This window comes from Lactuca serriola, chromosome 6, assembly GCF_051521515.1.
Source record: "Lactuca serriola cultivar US96UC23 chromosome 6, Lser_US96UC23_V15, whole genome shotgun sequence".
In the NCBI taxonomy this organism is placed as follows: Eukaryota; Viridiplantae; Streptophyta; class Magnoliopsida; order Asterales; family Asteraceae; genus Lactuca; species Lactuca serriola.
Window position 1 is genome coordinate 34286227 of NC_136413.1, and position 20799 is coordinate 34307025.

At 39.4% G+C, this 20799-nt stretch overlaps 1 protein-coding gene and 1 long non-coding RNA gene across 2 annotated transcripts; both read right to left on the reverse strand.

Moving 5' to 3' along the window:
* Nucleotides 1-4598: 4598 nt before the first annotated feature.
* LOC145057984 (elongation factor 1-beta 1-like) lies at nucleotides 4599-6348 on the reverse strand. Its single transcript, XM_079005902.1, has 6 exons — nucleotides 6053-6348; nucleotides 5844-5963; nucleotides 5490-5583; nucleotides 5293-5407; nucleotides 5084-5197; nucleotides 4599-4986 (listed from the first exon to the last, which is right to left on the reverse strand). The coding sequence occupies exons 1-6, from the start codon at nucleotides 6139-6141 to the stop codon at nucleotides 4823-4825; spliced, it is 696 nt and encodes a 231-aa protein (XP_078862028.1). The 5' UTR covers nucleotides 6142-6348; the 3' UTR covers nucleotides 4599-4822.
* A 10601-nt stretch (nucleotides 6349-16949) lies between these two features.
* LOC145056928 (uncharacterized) lies at nucleotides 16950-18023 on the reverse strand. Its single transcript, XR_013685943.1, has 3 exons — nucleotides 17862-18023; nucleotides 17612-17680; nucleotides 16950-17000 (listed from the first exon to the last, which is right to left on the reverse strand). It is a non-coding gene; the product is annotated as an uncharacterized LOC145056928 (long non-coding RNA).
* Between the last annotated feature and the right edge of the window lie 2776 nt (nucleotides 18024-20799).

Genomic DNA, 20799 nt, shown 5'->3' on the forward strand with positions numbered 1-20799 from the left:
GGTTTCAACTTAGATCCATCATGAACTTGAGGGGAAGATAGAAGGAAGTGGGAGAGGTTGTTGCCTCCATTGCTCACCGGAAACATCCACCTTCGGCGGTTTCTTTAGCAGCCACGAAGAAGAAGAAGATGAAAGAAATTGAGTAATCCATTTGTCTTCCAGAACTACAACCTTTTCCATCATCTAACATTCAATTATTAATGTACTTTGAGTTTAAGATAGCAAGTTATGTATATTTATTTGGGTTAATTCATAGGTAAAGATTGAAGGTTTCAATTTGGCTGTCAATTAATTGGTGTACTTTTGTTAGATTTAGAAGCAATGTATTGCTTCAATTATTCATGTATTTATATATGTATTGATGTGTTGATTTAATTCATCTTTCATTTATGTGTTTTACTGAGAGATAGATAGTGACGTTTTAGCCACATGGCTCGCCATTTAGTCTATTAAACATGTTCCAAAAGTGCAAGACAAGGTGATATCACACTTGTGACATCTAAAAATGCATTAAAATAGCCTTCTTGATTTGTATGCCCAATTCCCGGCATCTAATAATTTTTCCGAAGTTGGTGAATGATAGTACAAAGGTTCTAAAAACTCAGACGGATCCTAATACCGATATGTAGGTCTCTGGGAAAATCCGTTTAAAGTTTCGTGATTAATTCGTTTTAGATTCGACAAATTTCGCGACTTTGTTACAATAACAGGTTAAAATATTATGATTATGAAATCAAATATTAGACATGTGTCAGAGTCCAACAACGTTCTTAGAAATTACATATGAGGTGTACAAGTACCTCAACAGATCAATTCGGTTTTCATTTATTAAGAAAATTAATATTTTACTGATTTGGTTTTTTAAAACGGTTGTAACTTTTGTGCATACAACCTCCGTTTTTGATGTTCTTTATATCCACAAATTCTAGAGAGCATAATCTATCAAATTTGATCATAAATTGGTCCTAAGCATATTCGATTCAAAAATTCATTTTTAACGTCACAAATAGAATTAATTTTTGTGGTTTTTGACTCGATTCTTAAGGATAGATGGTTGTTTGAGTAATTTGAGGCGGTTTGAAAGTATTGATGAGTATAATATATTTAATATATATTATAAACGTAAAATTACACAATTTTGGTCATATACACATATCGGTACCGGTGGTTTGGCCGTTGAACGTTAACCTATTTTTACCAATTGTTATATCTCGTCTTTAAACGATTTTTCTAGAAGTAATTGTGATTTTTAAAAACCGGGACATAATGCATTATTTTCATGTGTATGAATTTATACCCCATAAAAAAACTCTTTTATGACCAAATCACTGATAATGTGGTAGAACCTTAAAACATTGGCTCTTATACCACTATTTGCTTATGATGATCATTAGAGCACAAAAGCAACGAAATCATGAAATATAACACGATCATCATATCTCACTAAGGATCTTATTCTAGTGACCTTTTAGCAACAAAAACTTAAATCCTAGAAGTATGGATCGAACCAATATCTTACTTGTGTATGTGAGTTGATTTCTTTAGTTGTCTTGGATGAGGAAAAGCTAAAACCATAAATCTTATAATGTAGTTGCAAAATGACAAGTCCTTCTCTTTGTTGTAGCAAAAACCGAACCCAAAAAATGTTGTTATCCAACAAATAGAAGTAGTGTTTTTGGGTCCTATAGAGCTTATCTAGAAGATCCAACTATTCAGAATGTTGGTATGGGTGTTAGGAAGTTGTTATTCAATAATTAAGAGATTTCGACTGTTGGATCTCCAAGAATTAGCCAAACAATGCAGTTCGATCTTTAAAATCGGGAATTGAAGAGATATCGAGAGGGGAGTAAGGGAAATAAAGAGAGAGGTCGGTTCCTTCTTGGACAAGCCTTGGGTTTTATATGCTGCAAGTATCTTCTAGAATTTGTATATTTATCCATTTATTTAAGAGATAAATACTTACCAATTCAAATATAGAATACTGACGCTTCGACCCTTTAGTTTCTTTAGTTAGAATTAACTCACCATTAGGTGACGTGTTAATAAGTTAGTCTCTCTAATTTTGTTTTGTCTTTTTATGCTTAAATCATAACTTGTGTAACTTAAAGTACCATGTTATTTATATCATTAACTTGTTGAGGAAATACAATGTTACCCTTTTCAATTTGTAGTTTAAGAGGAAATACAATGTTACCCTTTTCATCCGTGACATATTTTATGGCAGAATGTGTATCCATATTGTATTAAAGTTGCAATATCAAATTGATATAGGTACATGGGTTTTGGCGCAACATCTTTAACACTTCCCTCATCAAGCACAAGTTGACCAAGAATGGAATCATCACTCTTATCTTCCATATCAAGCTTATGCACCCCACCATCATCTCCATCACCGCATTTATGAGCCCCACCATCATCTTCTACAAGTTGATATAGAACCAACAGCCAACTTCCATAACTAGTTTTACGAACCCCAACATAAACTCCTAGAACATCAACTCCCATAAGAAACTTAATTGTAAGTGAATTTATAGAGATTCACCTGACAATCGTGTCGTGTTCGGGTTGGCGTGTTGCGGATTGGCGGGTTGGCGGGTCAACAAATGTTAACCCAAACACGACCCATTTAAATATACAGGTCACGGGTTGGCGGGTTTGGAACATAAACCCATATATGACCCACCAACCCATTTATTTATACGGGTTCACAGGTTGGCGGGTCAGATTTGAGTTTGTGGGTCAGATTCCATAAATAAAATTGACAATTAAACATGGATAAATTCTTGATGGTTGATACAAACATATCCGCATTTTAGACATTTAAGTTTTAAACATCCAAATGAAAATTAAATACATTCATAGAAACATGTTCAAACTTAACATTAATACAAACATAGATAATTCACGTACTGAAGTAATAGCCACAATTCCCATTTTTTTCTCCCAAAAAACAAGTCAATTCTCCAACACCATTTCGATATCTGATTTCGATCACAGAGTAACAGAGGGGAGAATGGGACTGTCGGAGACCGGGAGACTGGAAGTCTGAAAGAGGGAGATACACTCATACACGATTTGATTTTGAGATTATTATTTAGGACAAATGGACAAAATGGTTACAGACTTAGCCTTACAGGTTACGACTTACGACCTTAGGCTATCCACCACAAGTCAAAATGTCAAAACAGTCAAATGGTCTCTTAATCAATGGTATATTAATACTTGATACATAAATACATTTAAAAATAAAATAATTTTTTTTATTAAAAAGATAAACGGGTTGGCGGGTAAACTCGTTTATTTTTTGAGAAACCCATATATGACCCGTTTAATAAACATGTTGGCGGGTTGAAAAACTCAACCCAAACTCATTTATTTCGTGTCGTGTCGAGAATTGTCAGCCCTAGATTCACCTATAAATTATTAAAATGTTGAAATAGTAAATAAAATTTTGTAAGTGAATTTACTAAGATTCACCTATGAATCTACTCACACAAAACCAAATTATCATCTAAAAAGAAAGACATGTATATATACATGTGATTATTTATTTGAATTCACATGTTAATTCAATGTTAGATGAATATGAATAGTTTACTTGTGAATCTTAGTAAATTGACTTGTGAATGATCAGAATATTAAAACAAACTTTGGAAATGAGTTTACTAACATTTACATGTGAATCGGAGTTATCAACGATCTACAAGGAGACATGTGTGCATGTGAATATTTATTCGAGTTCATATGTAAGTTCTATATATATCATATCAATGATCACACACACACATATATTCAACATTCATATGTAAACGAAAATGATGTAGAATTAGAAATCGTTAGTAATTACATGATTCTTGTATATGATGGACATTCACATCGAATGTCGAGTATCAATAATTTATCTATTAATGATTAATTAGTGAATGATCAAAGATTGTTAGTAAAAATATATATACAGTAATCACTCATATGTGAATTAGCTTTTGTAAAAGTTAGGAGCAATTTATATTCACATTGTGAATGTGAATGTCAACAAGTCGAGAAAAAATATATGTTTTATATACCGATATGGATGTTTGTTTGTAAAGAGTAAAAAACTATGAATTTTAATGTTTTTGTTTTCTTCAAAAAAAAAAAGCTATAAACATTAAAAACAAAAGTTAGCAACTCTTCAATCTATCATCTATTTATTACAAACATATGAATGATTATGTGAAAATGTATAAAATTAACATCTACGAAACAACTTTAGAGAAACCGGTCAATAACAATCGTTCTTTTTTATTAAGGTTCAAAGTGTCCAAAATCGATCATTAACTAATTTACAATCCTAAGTGATAAAGTGGTAAAGTTGCATCTTATTGAATTATTTGATAGAACAATTTATATACACTTTCAATCAAAACATTATTGGAAAAATTGTACAAAAACTCTTTGGTAACATATTATATGGATTTTCAGCTAAACCATTAATTTTTGTCATATGAACTTGTTATGTTGCACAGTTGAGACTCATATTGAGTCCTAGCATTGAGCAATGCTAGGACTCAATAGCACAAGATTGTTATTACTAAAAAGAATATACGATAAGATTTAAATAGAAACTCAAACACATATTATAAGGTTGATTATAAACTTACAACATAAGTACTCAAACAAATAAGTACTAAAACAAAGATGGATTGAAATTTCATCATTTTTCCATTAAAAATAGATAACTCAAAAGCTAGCAAAACCAAAATCAAAGTAAATAATGAAATTAAAACCCCGAAACACTAATCGAAGCAAAATTGTTGCAAATCAAATCACAGCATGAAAAATTTTAGATTTTGTTGAAGGCAACAATGTCACAACTCTGCACATACTCATTGATGGGCTCCACTGTAAGCCGCTCCTCTATCAGAGTATCCACCGAAACAAGATCATCCACAATCGTCATCATAATCGTCAGCTTCTTGATCCCATACCCAACTGGTACAAGTTTCGCTGCACATTGTACAACATTTTCTAAGTCCACTGCTATAATGCGTTAAAAAAAAAGTATTAAGTTTGTTGTTTAGATTGAGAAATGAAATTAGCGTACATGCACCCCACAAAAGTCCTTCCATTTCAACACTGCGAACAGCTTCCTCAAGCTTCTTCATGTCTGTCTCATCATCCCATGGCTTTACATCCATAAGAACAGATGATTTGCCACCTGAATCACAATTTATTTACCAAATTGCCATTTTAGAGCATATTAATGTTGCGAAAAGTTAAATAATAGTGAAAAATCAAAAACAAGAAACTCGCTCTCTTTCTTCTTTGTTGATGCTTTTGCTTGATCACGTGCTTCAGCTGCCTTCTTTTCCTCCTCTGTCTCGTCACCAAAGAGATCCAGGTCATCATCCTCGTCAGCAGCATCTTCCTGAAATATCATTATTTTGTTCTTGTAAACTGACATTAAAAAAAAATAATAATAATAATAAACATCCATACACATTACACACCTTGGCAACTCCATTGGTAACTCCATTGACAAGAGCAGCTTCTGCTGATGGAGCTTGGGAAGAAATTCTCACTCCAGCTGCTTTACCAGGGAAACTGCAATAAGGATACAATCATACAAAACTAAGAATCCACATCAATAGGCATAAAAAAATTACCATGTCCATGATCATATAAAAATTGTAAAGAACACACTATTGATAATTCACTAAGAAATTGACATCAATACGAATTGATATAACGATCATATCATACATATTAAAAAAAACGTTTAGATCATAATGCGGATCACATTAAGAACAAACACTGAAGCAACCCGAAATTTTCAATAACGAAAGTGTGATTATCGGACAAACCTTGTTGCAAGTTTCGAAGCAACGCAGTCGTACCACTTGCTGGCAGAGGGATAGAGATCTGCATTGGGTTTTTCCAAAACAGCAGCGTAAACCTTCACATCATCCTTTGTAATTTGATTCCTGTAACATAAAACCAAATTCAAATTAACCACGAAACATAAGATAAATTAACCTCGCGTATACTACGATAGAAAACGATAAATACGAACCCGGAGATGTATGTCTTCCCGGAGAGGAAGGATTCGAGGAATCTGAGGCCAGCCTCGGTGTGAAGATCAGAGAAAGTAATGACAGCCATCTCTTCGGAGTTTCAAGTGAGAAAGTAAGGAGCTTGTAGGGGAAGAATTGGAGAAATGGTTATTGTTATTCGCTAGAAGAATGCGGAATTTATAGTTACACTGGGAAATGATGATCGGAAAAGTGACGCGTACAAACCCTAGGAGATGGAGAGAACCCAAAGCCTCTTCGGCTGATGATAATTATGAGACGTGCCAAATTTTATTGAGCTATTAAGGAAAAATATCCTGTATGTATGTTATTCACTAAAATAATACATATGATCAAGAATAAGGAAAAATAATTAACGATGCAACACACAATATAAATATAAAGGATTAATCAAACATTTGTTACCAAAAAAGGTCTAAGATCAGCCTAAAAACAAAGTAAAAGTACATTATATAATATATGCATGGCTTTCCCTTGATGATATCATACTTTTTCAAACAAAATATCTTCTATAGTAGGTGTAATAGTGGTTTTTTATTTAGCAAATAGCATCTATCTTCTAAGGAATTTATTTTTTTCGTTGTTTATGTAACAATATGTTATCTAATTCAACATCGTTAAAGATTAAATTCACTATATTGTAGGTAATCAGTTGAAAATATATTGCTCATGAGTCTCTCACAATATTCTCACATAACGTATTTCATGCATGTAGCGTTTCGTATTTATTGGAAATGAATATAAATAATTGGAAATATTTCCTCAGCTAAGATATTAAATGCACCTAACATCTATATCCGGAGGAAGTACATACAAATTAAGTTTGCAGACTCTTACAATATATATTGAATGTTTGGGAACATATTTTTTCATAGGTTTTTTTATAATGTTTTTCACTATGTCGCTTTTCAAAAACCTTTGCATGTCGACTTCTTTCATTCAAAGTTACCAATGGTGGGGTTTAAAAGTCGACCATGTTGTGTAAGTTTATTTATCAGGATGGTAATATTCACTATGAGGAATGAGCGATTTAATTTACTCGATGGTGGACATTGTCATACGATTATATATAGTTGCTTACAAGATTAGGTTGTCCGATTTCTTGATATGGTTTGATAAATCCTATTGGTTGGCAAATGATATTTTGATTTAAAATTCTATATTTATTATTTAAATCAGGAGCAACAACATACATCACCACTTCATAGGGGTGTTGCAAAATGGACAATTGTATAGGGGCTATTTTTTTATTATATAATATATATAAATTATTATTTAAAATAATAACAATCAAGATCTTTTCTATCTAGTTTGTCGGTGCTTTTGATGATATTTAATTTTTCAGGATCGACCATGCATTGCTTTTAATTAAAAATTAAGATTTATTTTTAATTTATATTTTACATAAAAAAACATATTATATGACAAATATTCATGTTGAAATAAGAGAGAAATGAAAGTTATTATGAATTTATGTTTTAAAATTAATGTAATCATTTACGATTTAATGTAAATATTTATTTATTTGAATTCATCATATTATTTTTGTTTCTAATATTGTATATGCAAATATACATTTATAAAAGTTGAGTCATTAAAAAAAATACATATACTAGTGAATTGTTACATTACATTGCATTACATAAATAAGCAAGAAAACCAACTAAATAGTCATTTACAATTTATTGTAAATATTTGTTTATTTGAATTCATCATATTATTTTTGTTTCTAATATATGCAAATATACATTTATAAAAGTTGAGTCATCAAAAAAAAAATACATACTAATGAATTGTTACATTGCATTGCATTACATAAATAAGCAAGATAACCAACTAAATTGTCAGTCAAATGAAACAAGCATTCTCTCGGCCATCCATACAAATATCATACAAAACTTGGGAGGAATGTAAAAAAAAAAAAATAAAGTCTTTTCAAAAGAATATCTAAAACTTTGTCTGAACAATGCATAAAAAGAAATAATGTTTTGTGTCATTTCTAATGAGTAGCAACAATTCATCAAATCTAAACTAACACCATTACTAAGCACTAAGTTATAAACTCCAATCTTGGTAACATGTGAAGATCTCCTATTGCCCATAATTAGGTTCATCCTTCCATGCTTCACATCCTCACTTCTTCTTAGCTCCAATCGTTGTAGATTATGTCATCCAATTGCACATTTAAGCAAATGTTCAACAGAGAGAAGTTGTTGTTGGAGGAGGAGGAACCAGAAGCATCATTTGGAGTAGCTAGACATATGAAAGAGTAGAAAAGAAAGTTTTAGTTAGATAAGAATAATCCTCAATATAACACCCAAATGAAATATCAAGGCTAGGATCCAACTAAATAATCTGCAACTTAGAAACGGGATGTCGTAATCTAATTGTAAATTATATAAAGGTAGGTAAATGAAGATTCACTAATTTCACCACCAAAAACGAAATTTGAACGAATTAGGTTTTGAATGAAATTCCTAGATCTATTGAGAATCATTGAACTTTTCAATGACAAGTTTGATCTCGATTATGCTCTTCCATTTGTGACTGGGATACCGAGGATCACAAACAAGATGTGAATAACCATGCAAATTAGCTTGGTACTCCTGATGCCATTTATCATCCCATTTTAATGTGTCGGTTAGCCACACGTGCTCCAGTAATCAATGATAATTTACGAGACACCCATTGCCACTCTTTATTAGTCCATATTAGTGTGTCGATTATCCACACACGCTCCACTAACGACCAATAAAGTGCAATGCGTAATTTCATGGATTAACATACAATTTCATATTTTTCCTAAAGTAACTAATATTGAGAATTTTATAAAATGTATTTAGTTGTTTTATAGATCATTATACTTATTAATGAGGATTAAGTGTCTTATTAAACCCGTTTGGTTAACTACCCTCCACCAATCAAGGAAGCGATAAGTGAGAGTGGACACCCAATCAATCGTCACTTTATAGACAATCTCCTTATACTTCCTTTATAGATCGGCTTCATGAATGAAGCATACTAGCGGTTCGACTGGCTTGTCTTATATATATATATATATATATATATATATATATATATATATATATATATATATATATATATATATATTAATTGAAAAAAATGAATTTTTAGGATCTGACAGCTTAACACGCCGTGATGAGCAATCGCCATGTCGTGTTGGGTCGATTTCACAGGCCAACATGCCGTGTAAGAAGAACTTCGCGGAGTGTTTAATGAATAGAATGACGATTCTGTTTTCACCTCCTTGTTCAAGTTCACATTAATATCAATTCAAAAGAAAACTAAACCTACGCTCTGATACCACTTATGGGTTTTGAGCATAACATACGTGTGCATGAAACCCTAAAATTGATCTACGTTTTCTCTAATTTAACATACCATCTGAATAACAACGTAGAAACCCTATAACACTAATATATAATCAAAATTACATAATTATGGTTACAAAAACATACCTTTGATTGTTATATAGTAATAACAATCTAAATCATTTAGTGTTGTTGAGACTTTGAGAACAAGCGTCACAATTATCACGCCTCTAATGGCTCACACCCAACACTAGCAATTGAAGAAGATTATGGAGAAGGAGAGAGGAGGCAAATTTTTGGCTTGTGTTCTCTAGGAAGAAGTGGCCAAAATCATAGGGTATAAGCCTTATTTATAGTGCAGTTAGGAAACCCTAGATAAGCCCAAATCCAATATTATCTTAAACCGGGTAATTATCCATAAAAGACCATTCTAGAAACCCTAAGGCTCTAGAAACCATCCATAGTCAATGGAGGGTTCTAGATTGTCTTTTGCTCAACTATTGAACAATTACAATTCAGTCCCTACACTTATAATTATTTTTTTTAATCCCAAATTAATTCTAATTAATTTCTGATTAAATATTATTATTTCTAATTAATATATTATTCTTATAATGTATTAATAAATTACTTATTTCAATTTATTAATCAAATTAATAAATCAACCTCTTTCTCCAAAATCATCCTTCTCAATTGCTAGTCTTGAGGGCAACCTAAAAGGAATATGCTACTATCGACTCAAGTATTGTATCAGCCCGAAATCTCAGGTATTGTTAAATTATATTTTTGGGGTGAGTTAAGAGGGGACTCGGCGAGTTGGAGCCTAGACTCGCCGAGTAGGACCGCAGACTTGGTCGCGGGTTCGCGACTGGACTCGACGAGTCCGGATATGGACTCGGCGAGTCTACGCTGTTTAGCGAAAACCCTAACCGTTCAGGTTTGGGTTGTATATAACGCATTATATGTCGTCATTGTTCGTCTTTTAGTCGATTGAGAAGAACCCTAAGCGGCTGTGGGCATCTAGAGCAAAATTGAAGACCATTGGTGACTTGAAGAAGTTGTGGTGCAAGGGGAGAAGAGTTTGGCTAAAGGAACTGCAAGGGATTCGGGTTCTGAGGTTTGGGGGCACAGAGGGTGCGTTATCCAGGTAACATTTCAGATCATTTCTGTTATTTTGATGTGTGCATGGATCTAGGGTTTATGGAACCCATTTGATGATTAGATGGATTATTACCTTGTTACCCAATTGAATATGACCTTGTATTAGGACCTTTAGAGGCCCAGAAGGTCCCATGCTTGTGTATTCAGGACAAAACTTATCTCAGGAAGCGGTTTGATCGACTGCATGGCATGGACTCGCCGAGTCCGATGAACAGACTCGGCGAGTAGATTGGAGATTGACTGGAACTCGTCGAGCTGTTCTTCAGACTCGACGAGTGGAGTCGGGGTGGCCCCGCGATTCTTCCACAAGGATCTCGTCGAGCCAAGAGGGATACTCGACGAGTAGAAAGGGAACATCAAGGGAAGTTGGGGAGGACGTCTAGACTCGCCGAGTCGCCATGGCACTCGCCGAGTCCGGTCGAGTTGACCCTTGACCGTTGACCGTTGACCGTTGACCGTTGACCAGAGTTGACCTAAGTCTGACTTCTTAGGGATAGTCACACTTAGAAGATATAAGTGTTAATGAGGGATATGTGATGTTATAGGGAGGTTGTAGCTCGTCGGATTGTGCACGAGTGATTCAGGATTTGCTAGCTTTCAGCATTCGCGAGGTGAGTCTTCTCACTATACTGGACCCGGAAGGGTTTTTGACTGTATGACCGGAAGGTCAGCTATGATATGTGATATGTATGCTATATGTGGTAAGCTGCTTGTTATATGTGCTATGTATGTTATGGGCCGGAAGGCGATTATATTATGGGCCGGAAGGCAATATGTTATGGGCCGGAAGGCAATATATTGTGTGATGGACCGGAAGGTCGGCGTGGGTAGGACCGGAAGGTTTACCCAGCAGGGACGGAAGTCCCCTGAGACACATGGACCGGAAGGTCAGGGCCTGGAAAGGCGTATGTGCGTAAGTTGTATATTGGGGAACTCACTAAGCATTTATGCTTACAGTTGTTGTGCATGTATTTCAGGTACTAGCGAGGACCGTGGGAAGGCGCCGGCGTGATCGATACACACTGAAGAATGCTTTTATGATCTTGGGATTTTGACTATTTGTATTTGACAGAATACTTAAACTATTTATGCCTTGTTTTGAATGGAAATAAATATATTTTTAAAATGAAAAAAAAAAAATTGTTTGAAAATTTGCGTTGTTACAATTGGTATCAGAGCCTTGGTTTGAGGGATTCGGGTGCACCTTCGGGAGTAGCTGAACTCAAACCGAGGATTTGAGGAAAACTTTTTAAATAAAGGCATAAACTTTTGTAAATGGTTTTGTGGTAAGCAAGAAAGAAGCAGTGTGTACGATCAGTCAGCGCCCGAACGGTAAAGATCCCCAAAATACCTTACAATATTATATGATATGAATTGTTATGCATGCTAGAAGACTAGGTATTCATGATAGGACTAGAGTGGCCTGATTTGTGATGCCTTAGTCTAAGGAAGTTTGCCTATATGAGATGCGTTGCTAGTACGCGGGTAGATAGTGCATATCAGAAGTAGAGTACTCACTATCCGGAGTTTGGGGAGGAAGATTTGGGATGACTGCTGATGCGGTGTGGTCGGTAGTATTGGGCCCGTACTACCGAAGACACCGGGTCAGTGGGAGGCCCAAGTAAGAATCCTTGGATATCGGAGACTGAGTAGGGTTGCGTTATCGAGTACGATTATACTCGATGGAGTCTCTGATAGATTTATGTTGTATTTCAGAGACATCATGGTTAGACCACGCCACGGAGCGAGTTCGAGCGGTGTGAGTGATGAGGAGATTCGTCAGATGATTCACGAGGAGGTAGCGGCGGCGATCCGGGCTGAGATCCCGGAGATGTTTGGGTCTATTAAGACCACCCTGATGGAGACGTTTGATGAGCGGTACGCCGCATTGACTGAGGCTGCAACCGCTGCAGCTACCGCAGCTGTGGCCGCTGCTAGGCCACAGGGGGGTGACTCGTTGCTGTTCCGAGAGTTCAGCAACACGAAGCCACCGGAGTTCGATGGGACGCAGGATCCGATTGCTGCGATGAGGTGGATCGCGGATATAGAGGGGTGCTTCTACACTTGTTCATGCCCGGAGCACCTGAGGGTACGGTTCGCATTGAACCAGCTCCGTCTGGGAGCGAAAGACTGGTGGAAGTTCGTGACGGCGAACTTCACTTTGGCAGAGACTACAGCAGTGACATGGGAGGGGTTTACTGCCATGTTCAGGGATGAGTACGTTCCTCCGGTGGAGAGGGAACGATTGGTACAGGAGTTCTTAACCCTCAAGCAGGGTACTGATTCTGTTGCGGTGATCACGCGGAAGTTTCATGAGAGGGCGATGTTCTGCCCCGAGCTGGTATCCACTGATCAGGCTCGGATGAGCCGGTACTTGGGAGTGTTGAGGAGAGATATCCGGGAGTTTGTGTCAAACTCCACTTACCATACTTTTGCTGAGCTTCAGGCGAATGCCAGGAAGCGCGAGATCGAGTTGGAGACCCAGGCCAGGGAGGAGGCCGAGTCTCAGCGGGTGAACCGGCGACCGGCTCAGTTCCAGCCGACAGCCAAGCGGATAAAGTCCGTCGATGCGAGCAAAGGAGGTTCGAAGGGCCGCACTTGCGGAAAGTGCGGCAAGGGTCATGACGGGGCGTGTCGATCTGGTGCTTGCTACAAGTGTGGCAAGGAGGGGCACATTGCTAGGGAGTGTCCCAAGGGATTTACGGTTTGCTTTCATTGCAACCAGACAGGCCATAGGAAGGCCGAGTGCCCTCAGCTTCTTCAGGGATCTGCACCTGCTGCCGGAGCTACTGCGACTCGACCGGTGAAGGCCGAGGCCCCGAGGGCTCGGGGAAGAGCCTTTCAGCCGACTGCGGAGGAGGTCCGCGCTGCGCCCGATGTCGTGGCAGGTATGTTGTAATTCATGTATTTATTTTAAATGTCGAGATGTTATGCTTATGTTATTATATGCGTAGGTACTTTCCTTGTGAACTCTGTGCCTGCCTTAGTGTTATTTGACTCGGGTGCGAGTAGGTCCTTTGTGTCCTTAGCCTTTAGTCAGCATATCAGCGTTAGTCGTGAGTCGTTGAGTCGACCTTTGAGAGTTTCTATAGCTGACGAGAAAGTGATTTGTGCCACGGAGGTTCTTCGGGGATGTGTACTAGAGATTTTCGGGGTTGAATTCCCGATTGACCTGATTCCTATTGCGATGGGTGATGTCTGTGTCATCGTGGGCATGGACTGGTTGAGCCGATTCGGCGCTGTCATCGACTGTGAGCGTCAGTTGGTGACTATACGAGACCATAGTGGGGGAGTTCTTTCGGTGTACGGCGAGGGTACCCGTTCGGGATCAACTTTTTGTTCGGCCGCTAGGGCGAGGCAGTGTCTACAGCAGGGCTGTAAGGGTTTTGTGGCGTATGTGATGGATACGCGGGAGGTTTCCGAGAGACCGAAATCAGTTGAGGAGGTCCCTGTGGTGCGCAAGTTTCCAGATGTTTTCCCCGAAGAGCTGTCGGGAGTACCTCCTGTGAGGCAAGTAGAGTTTGGTATCGATCTGGTTCCGGGGGCCGCGCCTATTGCTAAGGTGCCTTATCGTCTTGCACCTCCAGAGATGCAAGAGTTGTCCTCGCAGCTCTAGGAGTTGCTGGGGAAGGGATTCATTCGGCCGAGCAGCTCGCCGTGGGGAGCACCTATTCTGTTCGTCAAGAAGAAGGATGGTTCACACCGGATGTGTATTGATTACCGGGAGTTGAACAAGTTGACGGTCAAGAACCGTTACCCGTTACCGAGGATCGATGATTTATTCGATCAATTGCAGGGAGCGTCTTGGTTTTCCAAGATCGATCTGAGGTCAGGGTACCATCAGGTGAGAGTACGGGATGGGGATGTCCAGAAGACAACGTTTAGGACGCGTTATGGGCATTATGAGTTTGTGGTGATGCCTTTCGGGCTCACCAATGCCCCGGCTGTGTTCATGGATCTCATGAATAGGGTATGCAGACCGATGTTGGATCGGTCAGTGATTGTATTTATCGACGACATTCTGGTGTATTCTAGATCTAGAGAGCAGCATGAGGAGCATTTGAGGGAGGTCCTCGAGGTATTGAGGTCGGAGAAGCTTTATGCAAAGTTCTCCAAATGTGACTTCTGGCTGCGGGAGGTCCAATTTCTAGGACATGTTGTCAATCAGAAAGGGATATTGGTCGATCCGGCCAAGGTTGAGGCGGTGATGAGTTGGGAGGTGCCGAAGTCACCTTCTGAGATCAGGAGCTTCCTTGGGTTGGCAGGGTATTATCGGAGATTCATCAAGGATTTCTCCAAGATCGCAGTGCCACTCACCAGATTGACCCGGAAGGGTGTTGCATTCTCATGGGGGCCCGAGCAGCAGACCTCCTTTGAGACACTTCGCCAGAGGTTGTGCGAAGCCCCGGTATTAGCTCTCCCTGAAGGGATGGAAGATTTTGTGGTATATTGCGACGCATCGATTTCGGGACTGGGTGCAGTGTTGATGCAGAGGGGTCATGTGATAGCTTATGCGTCGAGGCAGCTGAAGCCTCATGAGGCGAGATACCCCACGCATGATTTAGAGTTGGGGGCAGTAGTGTTCGCTCTCAAGATTTGGCGTCACTACTTGTATGGGGTTCGATGTACGATATACACGGACCATAGGAGTTTGAAGTATTTGATGGATCAGCCCAACCTAAATATGCGTCAGAGGAGGTGGTTGGATGTGGTCAAGGATTATGATTGTGAGATCCTGTACCACCCAGGCAAGGCTAATGTGGTAGCCGATGCATTGAGCCGTAGGGCGGAGAGCACTCCATTGCGAGATGTATGTTTGAGACTGACTGTGATGACTCCAGTATTGGATGTTATTCGTGGGGCACAGGCCGAAGTGGTGCGATCAGAAATGCAGAAGAAAGAGCGGGTCGTGGGGTTAATTTCAGAGTTCGTTAAGGATGGACGAGGGCTTATGACGTTTCAGGGTCGGATTTGGGTACCGTTCGTGGGCGGTACGCGTATTACTTTGATGGAAGAGGCTCATAGATCGAAATTCTCGATCCATCCCGGTGCTACGAAGATGTATTTGGATTTGAGGAAGGAGTATTGGTGGCCCTGTATGAAGAGGGACGTCGCATGGTTCGTTGAGAGGTGCTTGACCTGTCGTAGGGTTAAGGCCGAGCACCAGAGACCGCATGGCAAGTTACAGCCATTGGAGATTCCCGAGTGGAAGTGGGAACCAACGTACAGCGCCTCCTCGAAGTATTCCACCAACGTACAGCGCCTGTCGTAGGGCTTAAAGTCTTCCCCAAAGTATTCCACCAACGTACAGCGCCTCCTCGAAACTGACGCACTGCAAACGTGGTCTGTAGCTTCCCTCTGCAACCGCATGTCATGAAAGCTAACTCCATCTCCAAGATCCAATCCATGACTCCGATTGGATCTTCCTTTCCCGTGAAAGTCGATGGCTTGCAAGTCTGAAAATCCTTGTACTTGCATCCATTTCTCTCGAATCCGTCATCTTGGTTATTTTCTTGAACTATTGGTTGGTTGACTTGACCAACAGTTCCACTGTAGTCTCCTTCCTCAGTCTGCCCTTCGTTCAACTCGGGCTGTTCGATCCGAATAGTGCCTTCCTCTCGATTTTGCTGGAGCAAACGTCTAGTTTCCTCCATTTGACGATCCAACATAGCCTGGATCATCGCTTGCACTCCGGCCATCGTGACTGGCTCAGGTGCAACAGGTATTTGTTGAACCACTGGGGGTTGGTTCCTATCTCCATTCGCGTTCACGTTTCCGCTACGAGTCCTTGCCATCTTGATCTATACACCGAATAAGGTGAATTTAGATCTTTATTTAGGATAGACGTTTAAATCGTCCTTATCACTCCGAAACGTTTACATGCTAGTTCTAATATCGTAGTCGTACGTTTAGAATCCTAAACACATGAGGTTTCCAGATCCGGTCGGCAACAGACCATAGATCCGAACAATTAACAGCATATTATGCACAAAGCATTTAGCACATAAAAGCATTTTAGGCACAATTCCTAAAATAGGCTAGTGCTCACACCTCACAATCATCGCTTAGCATTCTAAGTTTAAGTCTAGAAATCCTACAAATTCCTAGTTCGCTTAAACTAATGCTCTGATACCAACTGTGACATCCCCAAAATCACGGCCAGAAAAGACCGGTTTGTTTATGCTTTGTTTAAAAAATCAGAGTTACATTTTAAATGAAAGTGTTGCGGAATTTGTCCTAAAACAAAAATATGATAAAGATTTATCAAAAGCATTTCCATAGAAATGTATTTCATTAAAAGACTCGGGATGTCATGTTCGTACAGATCAAAAGCATAAACAGTACAATATAAGTCTTACTACAATATTTCATATCTATAGGCCTATATCCGTAATCCCTCGTCCAAAACATCACACCTATGCTCATGCGCCACTACCTGTAATATATAAAACTGAGTGGGTCAGGCTTGGGAGCCTGGTGAGCACATAGGGTTTTCAACCCACAATAAATAAGTTTATTAATTTCATCAATCAACAATAACCCGATTACCCGTTCCCGTTATCCTCACTTTACGTCCCTAAACACCTATCATAAGGGACCTAGCCTAAGGATCATCATCGGGACGGACACTACTGCTAAGGGGATTCCTCAGCAATAAATGTCCTAAAGGCAACCATGTGGGGGATGGAGTACACCGATGAACATATCGTTCACAAACACCTACAGGTTGCGAGCCTGCTAGTGTTCCACTGGACTGTCTAGAAGAGTCCGTGGTCGTCATCCATACTCCGCTAGATGACAGAATCAACAACATCAACATCGAGGCCTCTCATCATTTTATCACACATCACCTATTGCATCTACCCATGTTTTACCCCAACATTTTCGTAGATATAAAATACATATACAATTTAAATCATTGAAAACATGTATAACAATGTTCATCTGGCATAGATAGCAAGTATTCAGATAATATGCACACATAGCACGTAATTTATATAAAATACTTCATATCTATGTGTAAGTTGAAAGTAACTATGCACTCACCTGAAAGGTGGTGACTCAGCACTCGGACGGCGCTTCGATACTCTCAAAACGATATTCCTTCGATAAAACCTAGTATCGATACCACTAGGGTTTAGTTTAACGATAACCGCGACAAATTAATTAGTCCGAGTATTATTAAGCGTTAATAATACTCATAATAATAGCCCAAGTACTTATTATAAGTTCCTAATAACGTTACTATATTAAAACATAAGCTAAACTAAAGTTAGGGTAGGTATAGCTCACTTACAGCGGGTTTTCTCGAAAACCGGGCTTCGCTGGAGCAGCGTTCCCTAGCCGAAAGGCTCTTTTCTCGGAACTCCGGGAGCCTCGGGGCTTCCTTCGGGTGCTAGGGGGTTTACCTAGGCTTTAGGGGGCTTAAGGAGGCTTAGAGAGAGAGTGTAGAGAGAGAAAGAATGTTGGAGAGGTGTGAAGAGAAGTGAATGCCCGGCACCTCTATTTATAGGGGTGCTGACTGGTCTACTCGCCGAGTAGGGGGGACCTACTCGCCGAGTTGGTCCATGTGGTGGCCTTCTGGTGGTGCCACGTGTCCAATTCTGGTGGTGCCACGTCACCCCCTATCGCGTGTCAGCCTTCGAACTTATAAAAATCATAACTCTCGCATACGAGCTCCGTTTTCGACGTTCTTTATATCCACGCGTAGGTAAAATCAAGATCTACAACTTTCATTTAGACTCCGTCGGCTAATTCTCGACCGATCTCAAATTTAACAGTAGGAGGCCTTTAGACTGTTAAATGACCGCGAAGAATTCGTAACTCCTTCATACGAACTCCGTTTTCGTCCATCTTTTTGCCGTTGAGTTCCTATTAATGAGATCTTCAACTCTCATTTAGGTCGCGTAAGCCAAAAACCACTCGAACTAAAATTCGAGTTTCGGGTCGTGCACTGCTAAGCCGAATCTTTAGAAAAATCATAACTTCCTCATACGAAGTCAGATTTGAGCGTTCTTTTTACCGAAGTTCTTAGTTCAACATATTCTACAACTTTTGTTTAGATTGCTAAGGCTAAATCTCACTCTATCGTAAATTCACTATTTACGCTTCCCGGTGCCGTGCCGGTTTTGCCGTAAAACTTCGACGGGCCATAACTTCTTCGTTATAACTCGGATTTCGGCGTTCTTTATATGTACGGAAACCTTGAGACATAGTCTAAAACTTTATGTAGAGATATCGGGCTTATCTCACACTTTAATTTTGACGCTTATTTTTATTATTTATTAATTATACACTTATAATTAAATAATAAACACATAAACACACATAATTCACATAATACTCAAATATTTCATCTTTATTACTTCAAAAAGAGTTACAAGAGTTGACCTAGACTATTACATTGACAAAAATGCTTAGCCCTGAAACCCGGGCGTTACAATTCTCTCCCCCTTAGGATGATTCCGTCCCGGAATCATGCATCAGCAAACAGATGTGGATAGCGACTCATCATGTCATCCTCTGTTTCCCAAGTGAGATTCGGCCCATTCGAATGTTTCCATCGGACTAGCACCAAGTCGACCATCTTGCGTCGTAACTTCTTAGTCTTACGGTCAACAATTGCCTCAGGCTCTTCGATCAACCTTTTATTTTCATCCATCCTTAACTCTGAGATTGGAATTATGTTGGGAACATCTCCCGTGTATTTCCTCAAATAACACACATGGAAAGTGTTATGAATACCATTGAGTTCTTCGGGCAATTCCAACTTGTAAGCTTGGTTCCCTATCTTCTGAAGAACTTTGAACGGTCCAATAAACCTTGGACTCAACTTTCCTCGTTTCCCGAATCTTATAAGTCCCTTCCACGGTGAGACTTTAAGCAAAACCGAATCCCCAACTTCGAAGGTTATCGGTCGTCTTTTCTTGTCAGCATAGCTCTTCTGACGATCCTGAGCTGCTAACATTCTTTCCCTAATCACCTTCAACTTCTCAGCAGTCTCATGGACTATCTCGGGGCCCATAAACTGCTTCTCTCCGGCTTCAAGCCAACAAGACGGCGTACGACACTTCTGCCCATACAAGGCTTGATAAGGAGCCATCTTGATGCTCGAGTGAAAACTATTGTTGTAGGAAAATTCTACTAGAGGTAAGTGCTCGTCCCAATTCCCTTGGAATTCGAGGGTACATGCTCTCAGCATATCTTCCAGCGTCTGAATCGTTCTTTCGCTCTGACCATCAGTTTGCGGATGATAAGCAGTACTCAAACACAACTTTGTACCTAACTCCTCTTGTAGACTCCTCCAAAACCTTGACGTAAAACGACTATCACGATCTGATACAATCGTAAGAGGGACACCGTGAAGTCTTACAATTTCCTTCACGTAAGCATTTGCGAGCTTATCCATAGACCACTTCTCGTTGGTTGCTATGAAGTGTGCACTCTTGGTGAAACGATCCACGACTACCCAAATCATGTCGTGACCGTTCTTCGTCCTGGGCAGTTTAGTCACAAAATCCATGGTGATGTCTTCCCATTTACCCATGGGTACAGGTAAAGGTTCTAAACTCCCATACGGTTTCTGATGTTGTGCCTTAACCCTCGCACATGTTACGCACTCGGCCACATACTTCGCAACATCGAGCTTCATCGTCGGCCACCAATAGTAGGGTTTTAGGTCCCTATACATTTTAGTGCTACCAGGATGAATCGAGTACATGGTCTTGTGTGCTTCTTCCATTAGAAGATCTCTTATTCCTCCCGTCTTAGGTACCCAAATTCGATCTTGGAATACCTTCAGTCCACGACTGTTTGTACCGAACACTAACGTTCTTCCCAAACGTTCTTCCTTTCGGTCATTTTTCTCTAAAGCTTCTTCTTGAGCTTTCCTGATGCTTTCTACAATCGTCGAGACGACTTCAATTCTTAACGCTCTTGGCCTTTTCCTTTCAAGATTGACTTTCCGACTGAGAGCATCAGCAACAATATTTGCTTTACCTGGGTAGTAAAGTATCTCACAGTCATAGTCCTTGAGAAGTTCTAGCCAGCGTCGTTGCCTCATGTTCAACTCCTTCTGATTAAAGAGATACTGGAGACTCTTATGATCAGTGAAGAGCTTGCACTTCGTGCCGTAGAGGTAATGCCTCCATATCTTTAAGGCAAAAATTACCGCTGCCAACTCCAGATCATGAGTGGGGTAGTTCTTTTCGTGCTCTTTCAATTGTCGAGATGCG